General features: G+C 38.1%; 1 protein-coding gene across 1 annotated transcript in view; it reads left to right on the top strand.

The window, feature by feature from the left end:
- CEP120 (centrosomal protein 120) overlaps nucleotides 1–13,301 on the top strand; it is a 74,981-nt gene extending 61,680 nt beyond the window's left edge. Inside the window, exons 20-21 of the mRNA XM_025924532.2 lie at nucleotides 7,560–7,705; nucleotides 11,463–13,301. Of these exons, the coding sequence (XP_025780317.1) occupies nucleotides 7,560–7,705; nucleotides 11,463–11,697 (381 nt within the window). The 3' untranslated portion in view covers nucleotides 11,698–13,301. The remainder of the gene's footprint in view (nucleotides 1–7,559; nucleotides 7,706–11,462) is intronic.
- Nucleotides 13,302–14,481: the final 1,180 nt, after the last annotated feature.

The following is a 14,481-nucleotide window of genomic DNA, read 5'->3' on the forward strand; positions in this document are numbered from 1 at the left end:
GAACAGTATACCACTCATAAGGCATATAGCTTAAATGTAAGGATATACAATGGATAAGTTTAAAAGAGGGAGAAATACATATTATATTAAGACTCATCACAGGAAAGCCTATCTAGCAATGCTTTTATCAGGCAAAGCAGATTTTGGGGCAAAAGCCATTACCGTAGATAGAATGTTCATGATCTTAAAAGGTCAGTTCACCTGGAAGATGACAGCAATTCCACATGTGTATGCACCTGACAACAGCCACAAATTTAGGTAAAGCAAAAACCTATAGAACTAAATGAAAAATAAACAAATGCATAATAATGGTAGATTTTTACCACAACTCTCCTGGGAACTGATAGAGCAAACAAGAGAATTGGTAAATATTTAGAACATTTAGACAACACAACCCTTGGTATACAGAATATTTTAGCAGAAAAGTCCAAAATACACGTTTTCTAGTATACATGGAATATTTAGCCAAATTGCTCATGTGCTAGGTCAAACCATTCTCAATAAATTTCAGAAGATTGTAATTTAGAATATGTTCTGTCCAGAGTGAGATTAAGCTAGAAATTAATGAAAAGATAATGAATATCCTCAAATGATTGAAAATTAAGTAGTATGCTTCTAATTACCCATAGCTCAACTGGAGACAAGTGAATTTAGAAAATATTTTGAACCAAAAAATAATGAAAATATAGCTTATCAAGACATGAGATACTTTTTTTTTTTCTTTTTCTTTGAGAGAGAGCACACAAGAGCAGGGGAGAGGGGCAGAGGGAGAGAGAGAGCGAGAGAGCGAGAGATGGAATCCTAACCATTCTCCCTGCTCAGCATGGAGCCTGATGCAGGGCTCTATCCCATGACCTTGGGATCATGACCTGAGCTGAAATCAAGAGTCAGATGCTCAGAGAGGGGTCAAGATGGTGAAAGAGCATGGAGGTTTTTTTGTGTCTCCCGTCCCTGAAATGCAGCCAGATCTGCACTAAACCATCTTGCACATCGGGAAAACTGATTTGAGAATTAACACAACAATCTGCACAACCTGAACCACAGAATGCACCAGGTACACGGCACAGAGAAGTGAACTGGGGGAGAGAGAAGCTGTGGAAGGCAGGGAGCTGTTTTTGCTTGTGGAGAGAGGACAGAGGCAGGGGGAGAATATGGGAAAGAACCCGCCCTCCCTCCAGAAAGCAGCTGGAAAGAAGGTAGAAGAGGAAGACAGGAAATAATAAAGATTAGAGAGGAAATCAATGCTCTCGTAACCAAAAAAAAAAAAAAAAGAAGAAAGAAAAACAAAACAAATCAGTAGAACAGATCAATGAAACCAGGAGCTGGTTCTTTGGAAAAATTAAGAAAACTGATAAACCAAAGCCAGTTTGATCAAAAAGAAAAAGGAAAGGGCCAAAATAAATAAAATCAACAACAAAAGAGGAGAGGTCATAACCAACACAGCAGAAACACAAACAACAATAAGAGAAAATTATGAGCAATTATATGCCAATAAAATGGGCAACCTGGAAGAAATGGACAAATTCCTAGAAACAGATAAACTTCCAAAACTGAAACAGGAAGAAATAGAAAATTTGAACAGACCCATAACCAGTGAAGAAATCGAATTAGTAATCAAAAATCTCCCAAAAAAACAAGAATTCAGGGCCGAATAGCTTTCCAGGGGAATTCTACCAAACATTTAAGGAAGAGTTAACACCTACCTATTCTCTTGAAGCTGTTCCAAAAAACGGAATTGGAAGGAAAACTTCTAGACTCATTCTATGAAGCCAGCATTACCTTGGTTCCAAAACCAGACAAAGACTCCACTAAAAAGGAGAACTACAATTCTGATGAACGTGGATGCAAAAATCCTCAACAAGATACTAGCCAACTAGACCCAACAATAAATTTTAAAAAATTATCCACCATGACCAAGTGGGATTTATACCTGGGATGTAGGGTTGGTTCGAAATCTGCAAGCCAATCAATGTGATACATCAATAAAAGAAAGGACAGGAACCACATGATTCTCTCAACAGATGCAGAGAAAGCACTTGACAAAATACAACATAATAAAAAACCCTTGGTAAAAACCCTTAAGAAAGTAGGGATAGAAGGATCATATCTCAAGAATAAAAGCTATATATGAAAGGCCATTAATACCATCCTCAATGGGGATAAACAGAGTTTTCCCCCTCAAGTTAGACCTAACCTAGGAAGAGGGATGTCCACTTTTACCACTGTTATTCAACATAGTATTGGAAGTCAGCCTCAACAGTCAGCACAAAGGAATAAAAGGCATCCAAATCAGCCAGGAGGACGTCAGACTTTCACTTGTCACAGGTGACATATTACTCTAAATGGAAAACCCAAACGATTCTACCAAAAACTACTAGAACTGATCCATGAATTCAGCAAAGTCGCAGGATATAAAATCAATGCCCAGAAATCGACTGCATTCCTATACACCAACGATGAAGCAGCAAAAAGAGAAATCAAGGAATCAATCCCATTTACAATTGCACCAAAAACCATAAAATACCTAGGAATAAATCTAACCAAAGAGGTGAAAAATCTATACACTGAAAACTATAGAAAGCTTATGAAAGAAATTGAAGATGACACACACAAAAAGGAAAATACTCCATGCTTCTGCATAGGAAAAACAAACATTGTTAAAATGTTGATACTCCCCAAAGCAATCCACATATTCATTGCAGTTCCTATCAAAATAACACCAGCATTCTTCACAGAGCTAGAACAATCCTAAAATTTGTATAGAACCAGAAAAGATTCTGAGCTGTCAAAGCAATCTTGAAAAAGAAAACCAAAACCAGAGGCAATCTCAATCCCGGACTTCAAGCTTTATTACAAAGCTGTAATTGTCAAGACAGTATGGTATTGGCACAAAACCAGACACTAGGATCAATGGAACAGAATAGAGAACCCAGAAATGGACCCACAAAAGTATGGCAAACTAATCTGTGACAAAACCGTAAAGAATATCCAATAGAATAAAGACAGTCTCTTTCTTACACCACACACAAAAATAAACTCAAAATGGATGAAAGACCTGAATGTAAGACAGGAAGCCATCAAAATCATAGAGGCGAAAGCAGGTAAAAACCTCTTTGACCTTGGCCTGGGCCACAGCATAGTCTTACTCAACATGTCTTTGGAGGCAAGGGAAACAAAAGCAAAAATGAACTATTGGGACTTCATCAAAATTAAAGGCTTTCTGCACAGCAAAGGAAACAATCAGCAAACTGAAGGCCAACCGACAGAATGGGAGAAGATACTTGCAAACGACCTGTCCGATAAAGGGTTAGTATCCAAGACCTATAAAGAACACATCAAACTCAACACCCAAAAAAGCAATCCAGTGAAGAAATGGGCAAAAGACATGAATAGACACTTCTCCAAAGAAGACATCCAGATGGTTAGCAGACACATGAAAAAACGCTCAACATCACTCATCATCAGGAAAATACAAATCCAAACCACAATGAGATACCACCTTACACCTGTCAAAATGGCTGACATTGACAACCCAGGCAACAACAGATGTTGGCGAGGATGCAGAGAAAGAGGATCTCTTTTGCACTATTGGTGGGAATGCAAACTGCTGCAGACACTCTGGAAAACAGTATGGAGGTTCCTCAAAAAATTAAAAATAAAACTACCCTACAACCCAGCAATTGCACTACTAGGTATTTATCCAAGGGATACAGGTATGCTGTTTTGAAGGGAAACAAGCACCCCAATGTTTATAGCAGCACTATCAACAATAGCCAAAGTATGGAAAGAGCCCAAATGTCCATCGATGGATGAATGGATAAAGAAGATGTGGTAAATATACATACAATGGAGTATTACTCGGCAATCAAAAAGAATGAAATCTTGCCATTTGCAATTACGTGGATGGAACTGAGGGTATTATGCTAAGTGAAATTAGTCAGAGAAAGACAAATATCATATGACTTCACTCATATTACTTTAAGACAAAGAACAGATGAACATAAAGGAAGGGAAGCAAAAATAATATAAAAACAGGAAGGGGGACAAAACATAAACTCTTAAATATGGAGAACAAATAGAGGGTTGCTAGGGGGGTTGGGGGATGGGCTAAATGGGTAAGGGGCGTTAAGGAATCTACTCCTGAAATCATTGTTGCACTATATGCTAACTACCTTGGATGTAAATTTAAAAATTAATTAATTAATTAAAGAAAAGAGTCAGATGCTCAGCCAGTTGAGCCATCTAGGTGCCCCCTCAAGGCATGAGATTTAATTCAAGCTGTGCTTAGTGGGAAATTTCATAACCTTGAGTGCACTTAAAAAATAAGCAAAAAAAAATTTTTTTTTTCAAAATATCCCTTTCAAATAGTAAAAGAATAAGAAATTAAGGCAACTAGAAGGAAGGGATAAGTAAAAATTAATGAAATAGGGAGGAAATGTGCATATAACACAGTCAACAAAGCAAAAAGTTCTTTGAAAAGACCTCCTCCATGGAGTGTTCAAGGACAAAAAGAGAATTATCAAGAATTAAAAAAAAGGACACAGGAATTCTGATCCCACAGTCATTTAAAAAGATAGGAGAATGATATTAAAATTTTTTTGTGAACTTTAGATACAGAACTTCCAAAACTGACATAAGAAGAAACAAAATATTCTTTGGATAGCTATTAGGGAAATTGAGTCTGTAATGAAAAACTTTCACACAAACACTCTAGACCCAGATGGCTTCACATGTGAATTTCAGTAAAAGTTTTAGAACTAATGCTAAACTTAAACTGTTTTAGAAAGAAGGAAGGCAGAATATTCCTCTTTTTAAAAACAAGACTAGCATAATCTTGATCTCCAAACCTGACAAAGATACTATAAGAGCAAAATCAATTGGACATCCAGTCTCAGGAACATTGATAAACAGTGTATAAGCATCTGAACTGAGTTTATTTATTAAATAAAGGTAAAGTTGGTTGGTTAACACCTTCAGAAAATAAACGAGTAAAACATACAAAGGGGTATCAGTTGGAAAGGAGAAGATAAAACTATTATTTGTAGATGATACTATTATATTTAGAAAACCAAAAAGTATCTACAGGTGACACACTAGAGCTAATAAGTGAGTTTAGCAAGTTTGCTGAAATGAACTCAGTACATAATTACCAATTTTAATTACACTAGGGCCAATTAGAAAATGAGAATTTAAAAACTGCCATTTACTATAACATCTAAAATCAAGAAATACCTAGGAGCATATTCTAAGACAGTTCTTACCCTTCATCTGTAGAGAAGTATAAAATATTAAATGAAATTAAGACCTAAATGGAGAGGTAAACTGTTCCCTGATTGAAGAATCAGTATTGTAAATATAATGCTTTTGGCCAAAGTGATGTGTAGATTAAGCACACTCGTAAGCAGATCCCAGGAGCCTTTCTTTTTTCCAGCTTTAGCAACAGAGATTTATATAAAAATGTCAGAGTCCCGAATAGCTAAGAGAATTCTGAAGGACAGCCAGAGGTGGAAGACTTATACTATCACTTTTCAAGAGTTATTATTTTCAAAGTTACAGCATCAAAGCAATATAACTGAATGCAAAGGCAAAGAAATAGATCAGGTGAGAGATTCCATAAACAAACCCATACATATATTACATACATGGACACAGGTGGTATATCAGTGTTGTTACTGCCAAACCATGGGAGATGCAATTTTTTTTAGTAAATGTTCCCACATCAGTTGAAGCTCTATATGGGGGTAGGGGAGGGGGAGAAAATAAACTTGATCTCACACATCCTCAAAACCAGTACATGAATTACATATATATGTACATGAATTAGTGATCTGAATGAACCTTCAGGATGGTATAAGAGAGCATCTTCATAAAGAGTCTCTTCAAGATTGAGGCAGGCAAAAATTTACTTAAGTTGGACAAAGAAGGCACCAGCCAAAAAAGATGAGACCAGATGTGGACTCTGTCAAAATTAAGTCAAAAACACCACTAAAAGGAATGAAAAGGCAAGAAAAAATAAAACTAGTGGAAAATATTTGCAATATTTAAATAATTGACAGAAGACTTACTCAGTATATATAAGGAACTATGAATATATCAATAAGGGGAAATGTATAGCCAAGTAGAGCAATGTGCCAAATGGCTGAACAGGAAATTCACAAAAAGAAAGAACGCCGTTACAAATATTATACCATGTTCAACCTCATTAGTCTTTGAAAAAAAAAAGCAAAATGAAATCACAGTGAGATACCACCATGTAACCTATCAGAATGGTTTAAATAAAAAAAGAAATTACTAAGTGCTGATAAGAATATGGAGCCCTGGAAAACTCACAGGCAAGTACAAATTAGTTCCAACTACTTTGAAAGCTATTTGACAATACTTAGTAATACTGAAATTTTCGTATCCTTCTGGTTGAATCCTATACCCAGTAGAAAGGCATACATAATGTTCGCATCAGTTTTATAGAACGAAATTACAAACCAACCCAAACGTCCCTTGACGGTGGAATGAATAGACTGTGTAATAGTATATAGGAATGGCAGACATCAGCTATACCAAATACAAATGAATGTGCAAACCGTTTTAACTCAAGATAGCCAAACATAAATATATACAATTCCATGTACATGAAGTTCAAAGCAGTCAAAAGTAATTTGTGGTGTTAGAAGTTAGGGTAGTAATTACCTTGAGGAAAGGATGAGTGGTTAATGGCTGGGCAGAAGCCACAGAGGCATTTCTGGGGTTCTCTTAAATTTCTGTTTCTCAATCTGCACGGAGGAGTTTGCTTTGCAAAATTTTACCACAATGTCCACTCGTCATTTGGCAGTTTATTGTTATTCAGAAAAAGTTTATGTTAAAAAAAGACATACCTATTGATACAGTTCTCCCCATTGGTGGTTCTGACCCCAAAGAAAAGGACCTGTCCCTCAAAACATATGTAGAAAGGACCATGAACCATCTCTGTTAGACGATAGGGTGTTTTACTGAAGCAGTGCTTATGATATCAGAAGTGCCTGTTCCTGAGAGAGTGGTTAAGTAAACCATGGGATATCCATTCTGTGGAAGGTTAGACATTCATTCTAAAGAAATTTTATATCCTAGCTGCAGAGATTTTTGTGTGATCTTGGAGAAGAGTAGAAAGGCATATTATTTGTTACCTGAGCTTGAAGGAGAATTAGTGACCAGTGCAGAGACAGTTCAATTTTTCAGGGTACTTCTTTGTTTAATTAAACTATTTCTTAGATGCTTTTACCACTGCTCCGTGGGGCACATCATTATGTTGACAGCAGACTCTTTCTTTCCTTCATCTTCTGTTATCTTATGGTGGTTATCTAACCTCAATTCACTGATTGGGCCATGAATGATTATGGCTTATAACAAGAAGATGAGTGAGAGCTTTCAAGAGAGCCTGGGCCTTCCCAGATAGTAGGTGACTCATACAATTGGAGAGCATGGCTATATCATGGGTATCATCTAACAGGATTATGAACACAAGTCACAGTCCTATGAGATACATTTATTCCTAACATAAGAGTACTGGCTTGTTTTTTTCTTTCGAGCGGGAACAAGAAAGTCAAATGGCTCGTCTTAAAAAACAGCAAGAAGAATTGGAACAGATGAGACTACGTTACCTGGCTGCTGAGGAAAAGGATACAGTCAAGACGGAGAGACAAGAATTGTTGGATATAAGGAATGAATTAAACAGGTATAATAACCAAAAAATTCCCTTTTTTTCCAGACACCAATGCAAGTTCCAGTAGGAAAACCTTTAATTGGCTATTGGTCCAAGGAAAGTACAATGTCAGAGCTTTAAGAAAAATGTAGTGGACTAGCAAAATAGAAAATCTACACTAAGGACCATTATGCTATTTTTTGCCATAAATGTAGGTGTATGTAGCTTTTTTGTTCCTATTCATCGCGTTAATCCTTTAAATTTTATTTTTGTGTGACTGCTGTAGGATTCTCGCTACTATTTCAAGGTAATTGATTACACCGAATTTTTAATAACATAAAAGTAAGACACTTCAAATCTAGTTGTATTATTAATATAAATAATAAAATTGCCCTTACTTATTGAGCCCTTACTACAGGCCAGGAGCTTTTATAAATGCTTTCTTGGCTAATTTTTTTTTTTTTTTAATCTTGAAAGCAGCTTTGTGAAGAAGATATCATCCCCGTTTACAGACGAGGAACCTGCTGATTAGAGATTTAAGTACCCTTTCCAAGGTCACATAGCTAGTAAATCATGGAGCCAGCAGGGTTCACATGTGATTCTGTGGCTGTGTTTTTAATTACTGTTCACCACTGGACTTCTCTGGAATGTCATGTTCATCTGAGTTACGATTTCAGCAGTAGTGCATGTCAGAAAAGCCATCATTAGAAAGCAGCATAAGAACAAATTACGGACTTTGGGGGAAGACTTTTTAAGTTAGTTGATCAAGCTACTAGTATTTTCATTTCAGCATAGCAAACCGTCTTAGCTTGGGCTGCCATCTGTACACTGGGTGGCTTCAACAACAGAAATTTCTTTCTCACAGTGCTAGAGGCTCAAAGTTCCAGATCAGGGGACCAGCATGTTGAGTTTGTGGTGAGGACTCTCTGGCTTGTACATAGCTGCGTCACACTGTGTCCTCCCACTGTCTCTAGTGTCTTTTCTGCTATGAGCAGGAATCCCAGCATGAGATCCCCACCCTTATGCTCTCATCTAAACCTACTCATCTCCCGAAGACCCTTTCTCCAAATACCATCACATTAAGGATGAGAGCTTCAGCACATTAACTTTGAGGGACACAAAATTCGGTCCACAGCACATACATTTGACAGATGCAGTCACTATTAGGTGGGTTCAGAGCTGAATTAAACAACTACACTTAGATATTTATACATAAATATCAGTTGGAAAAGGTTAAGGTCTGTCGTGCCATGCTGCAGGCTCCATTTTCGGATTTTCGTTTTTAATCACATATTTGGTGGTCACTGTATTGTAAACGTGGAAGATGTTACAAATTAGTAAGTAACATGATCCTCGCCTTCCAGCTTTTTGCTGCCATATGCAGCTAGTGCATGTTTTGGTTCTAGGCCACTCTATATTAAGCCTCTGCTACTTACTAAGCACGATTCTGTTGGCTGAAGATAGCCATTTGGTATCAAATTTGTAGGTCATGCAAAATTAAATCTTATTAATAAGATATTAAGATTATTAATCTCAAGAAATTAGGATTTAGAGAGAACTTAAACCAATAAGTAGATTAGAAACAAAAGCAGAGTCCTTATAAGAAAAACCTCTTAAGTGATGGGCAGGACATAATAAAACGGTTGATGTGAGGAAGCCGGGGAGGATTTGAGTGGCCACTAGTAACCGTGTGACTTGGCTGTCAAAGTGCCACTGCAGTTAGGGACATGGAGAGACGTGTTCAGTTACTCAGCACTGGTAAAACCACACCTGGGGTGTTCTTACCCACGTGCAACACGTTTTCAAGTCAGTCACCTACCTTGAGGGCTTCCGATGGAATGTGACCTAAAAGGTGGTTAGGAGAGTGAGGGATATTGAACTTGAGAACTCTAGGGCAGAGTATTAGACAGCTGTCTTCAAGTAGCTGGAGGGCTACCGAGCTAAAGAGAAGTCGGTGCCCTTCCTGAGCAGAATCATAGCCAGCTGTTGGAAAGGAGAAGCCTGGACACTAAGTTCTTTGTAAGAAAGAACTCTAACAGAGCAGTTGTACAGAGCAGTAGGTTCCTAGTGATAGAAACGTGCAGGTGGAGGCCAGACACAGTGTTTGTCAGGGATGTAGAGTGTCCTTTGACAACTTTATGGACTTTTTCAGCTATAAGGTTCTAAAGATCTACTGTGAGCCTGATGGGTGATTTGCATTTTAGTCAAGATGCAGTAGGGATAATCTATCACTTGTATAAAAATTCCATTTATCTTTCATGCATAAACAGATGAACATGAAAATGGCTGGAGTTTCTAATACATAGTTTGATGTCATATGTCATTAGTTTGCACAGAGGACCCCTTTCTCCAAGAGAACTATAAAAATCACAACAGGGGCGGCATCCATACGAATTGCTCTAATTTGTACCATTTTTCCATTAACCATTTGATTTCCACCCCTGTCCCAAACCACAGTGCTTTCACTACTTAGGCTTCTTCTCTCACAACAGATGGAGATGTTTGGTATCCTTCTTGGACTGTAGACTTCAGTTTCTTGTTCGTTTGTGGGGAATCTTGTTCATACACTTTGAACAGACCAAAGTGTATGCTGTCAAGAGTCCTGCACCCTTTCTCGGGGCTCAGTCCTCCTTGTCTGTGAGACCAGGACTCTCCTCACTGCATCTCCCCAACTCTGTCACTTCACAAGTGGATTTGGTTCTCATTGGCATGGTTACTCTAGAGACCATGCAGAAGCCGGGGCTCAGACTTAACTGCTTCATCCTTCTTATTTATAACAACAAAATTTAGGAGTAGTTGCAGATGAAAACATTTTTATAGCTACTTGCTAGAGGAATATGAGGTTCTCTCTTAATGGTATATTCTCAATTAAAACAAAACATATGCCTTGTCCAAACTTGGTATCACTATCACATAGTAAGTATACTAAGTATATGACATTTACAAGGCAGTGTGGTTAACAGTATTCCATCGGAAGTACCCCGATTCCAGTCTGATACCTGCTCCATTCTCTGTCTCCTGGATGAGGCATCACAAACATAATGTGAAGACTTGGCAAACAGAGTCTTCAAATGTACATGCCCTCTGAACCAGGCATTCACATCCGTACAGTTTCACTTTCTACAAATGCTCAGTGACCTCAGCTCCATAATGGAAAGTTTTCTTCATGATTCACTGTAGTATCCCCAAAACCTAGTACTGTTTGGTACATTTGTGGAATGAATGGAGAAGGATATTCTGTTCAAAACAACAACAAAGGTTTAACCACAACCTAAATATCAGCAATAAAGGATGATTAAGTAACGGTACATCCAAATGATGGAGTGTTGGGGAGCCCTGTAGAAGCACCCTTAGAGATGTAAGAAAACTTTTGTCATATTAGGAAGTGAAAAAAAATCATAGACAGCTTTGCCTGTATACTATCGTCAATGTTTTAGAAAAATATTTAAAATACACATGACTTTTTCATAGAAAATTATTACTTGGATGGGTTATCTAAAGGAAGATCATAATGATTTCATTTTCTTTTTTTGCACATTTCCAGAACGTCTACAGTTTTTATGTATTTCATTATTAGAAAAACAAATATTGTTTTCAAAACTGTCTTTGAAGAGTATGCTTACTCTGGCTAGCCAAGTCGAATGCTGGTTTTTGTCGTCTTCCTGAAAATCCTACTACAGACATAATTTACCATTAAGTCATTTTTTAAAACGGGGTTGTTAACAAAAAAATCAGAACCCAACATGGTATTTGCTGCCTGCTAGAGTGGTATTGGTTCTTGACTTCTCAGGTTAAGGCAACAAGAACAAAAACAGTACCAGGATTCCAGAGAGATTGCAAGTGGAAAAATGGACAGCCCACGTGGCAACCCATTGGAAGAAGGTTTGGATGATTATTTGACTCGACTCATAGAAGAAAGGGATACTTTGATGCGGACGGGTGTGTATAATCACGAGGATCGAATAATAAGCGAACTAGACCGACAGATCAGAGAGGTTTTGGCAAAACACAATGCCAGTAATTAATAACATTTGGAAAATCTTTACAGAGACTCCAGGCTTAAATTTTAATTTCGTTGTCAAACTCTCAAAAGAAGAGAAAATGGATGTTTTAAAAACCTATTTTCAATTTTTTACAAGGAGAATTTTGTATGTTATTGTACAGTATTTATTTGATTTTATTTACCTTATGCTATCTCTCCCACCCTGGTTTTGTCATTGCATTTTATACACTCACTTTAAATGACTTTTCATTATTTCCCATAATTTATGATTTCATGGCTAACTTTCAGAACAGCTTTTCATGAGATTTGTTCTTAGAGAAATGACTATGGTAGTTTCCAGTTACCTAATTTTTCATGTTGAGCCAAAAGAGTCTATGTTGCACTTTAAAAAAGCCGTGTCCTATTCATTTGAATATAGAGATCTCTCCAATTTTATTTAACTCATGTTAGATGGCCTGTGTTTTTAACTTGTAACTATTTGCCAAGGACAGGTTTGACAACAGAAAACAGGATCGATGCAGAGAAGCCATAACACACACTGAATGACAAAAACAGTCATTTGTGTAAATAAAATTCATACAGAGCAAACTTGTTTCAGCAAGTATTGAATTTCCAAATTTTCCGTGTGCTATTATCTTGCAGGAAGATGACAGTACTAGCTTTAAAAGGTCTTCTCTGCCCATCTCCTGCTCAAGATTGTATTGTTTTCTTTTCTTGAAAAGAGGGATTTTTTTTATCTTCCAGTAACACTGATGCTCGTTGTTAACCCAAACCCTCTAATGTAACAGGCAAACAGACACAAAGGCCCGTGCTGAGAAAGGAGGAGTGAAAAATGGCTATTTTTTACTCCCCCTAATCTTAATCAGTCTTTTTAAAGTACACGAGATGAAGTCATTGGATTTATGTAGTGCCCTGTCTATAGAAGCTTCTGAGAATTCCTATACAACGTCTTCTTCGTGGCCAACATCTGTCCTCAGAGCAACACTTTCTACCTCCTTTTACAGGGTACCGAAAAGGCTGGTTAGCAGATCCACAGATTATGTGAGTCTTAAGATACATGCTGTTTAAAATTTCCTGATGCCCAAATACAATAAATTTAAGTGTACTTCAGGAAATAGGTAACATTTACCGAGAACTTCCATAAAAGCAGAACAGGCTGTTGGGAAACATGAAAATAATTTTCCATTGTTTTCAAGGAGGTGTATTTTTTTGAAGAGCAAAGCCCCAACACACATTATAGGTTTCATTTTGTTTCCTTAATAACAAAGTATTCATCTTCTAAAAACAACCCAGCAGTAAAAAACAGAGAAAGAAATTTCTGAGAGAATACGGACTAGGTGAATCACAGCAGGAATCGGAAATATTAATTATGGTTAAACCTTTCTCTCTTTAACTCACGCCCCACGAATGGAACAGGAGTGTTGTTATTTCGGAAGGTCTCTGGTAAAATATTGTGACTGTGCCTTCACCTGCTTTGTGTGATGCGTGTGACTGTTTTCAGACACTAGAGGGGGCCTCAGATTTAAAGAAACAAAAGGACTTTTCTCATCTGGTGTGTGGTTCACTTCGCCTTCTGTAAAGCCGTCCTCTGGCTCTGTCACTTAACAAATAAAAGTCATAATCCGATGTCTCTTGGAGATCCCGAGCAGTCTGTTACTGTTGTTCCGGCACAGGGTCGGCAAGCACTCGGTACTCCCCGTCGAGTCACTTTGTGTTTTTGGTTTTTATTTATTTTTTTTATTTATTTATTTTTTTTTTATTTATTTTTTTTTTTAATTTTTTTTTTTCAACGTTTATTTATTTTTGGGACAGAGAGAGACAGAGCATGAACGGGGGAGGAGCAGAGAGAGAGGGAGACACAGAATCGGAAACAGGCTCCAGGCTCTGAGCCATCAGCCCAGAGCCTGATGCGGGGCTCGAACTCACGGACCGCGAGATCGTGACCTGGCTGAAGTCGGACGCTTAACCGACTGCGCCACCCAGGCGCCCCATGTGTGTTTTTGGTTTTTAAATACTTACATCACGGATGCTTTTCTGTCTCTTAAAATTGGGAACATCTGAAACTCCTTTTCTGGAGTCCTTGAGCGACAGCCATTTCATATGTAAGTGTCCGTGAATGTGTTAACACCGGTCGCCTTACTGAGTTAGCATCAGTGTCTGGACTGGGAGTGTAACCATAGTAGATAAATATGTGGGGATTGGCGAACACGTTTCTCGTTACTGCGCCCAGTGGCAGCCCTTCCATCCAATATTTTAGGGTGAAATAAAATTGACCTTTAAGTGTTCGTGGTCCCTCTACATGGAGAGAGTCTAGTTTCCCCGTCTGAGGCCGGCCTATCGTGCACGGGAAGGGTGGGTCACGTCTCCCAGGTCGATGCGGTGCCCCATCCGTGTAAGCGTGCAGAGTTCCCTTCCCAGTGTAGCCCAGTCATTTCTGTGTAGACCTCGCTTCCTGATGTGCCGGCAGATGTGGGAGTCTGAGTAGGATCGAACGATGTATCAAGGCACTGCACAGACAACTTGAGAAGACAACAGTCTCCTGTGACCACATGACTTTTCTGGCCCACTTACTACTGTGTCCAGCGACTGCCCGGCCTGAATCTCATCTCTCAGTTTCCACAACACATTGCCTGTTCTGGTCTGAAAAGGGGTCCGCTGGTAGCTCTGTGTGGAATTTTAAAATTTGGCCTCTTGCTATCACTGTGTCCAGCTTGACTGAATAGCTAACTTGATTTTTTTTTGTTTTTTGTTTTTTACTGGTATAATTCACAACCATAAAATCACTGTGGTTTTTATTTTAGAGAGT

The sequence above is a fragment of the Puma concolor genome, chromosome A1 (assembly GCF_028749965.1).
Source record: "Puma concolor isolate L17-30 chromosome A1, mPumCon1.1.hap2, whole genome shotgun sequence".
Classification (NCBI taxonomy): Eukaryota; Metazoa; Chordata; class Mammalia; order Carnivora; family Felidae; genus Puma; species Puma concolor.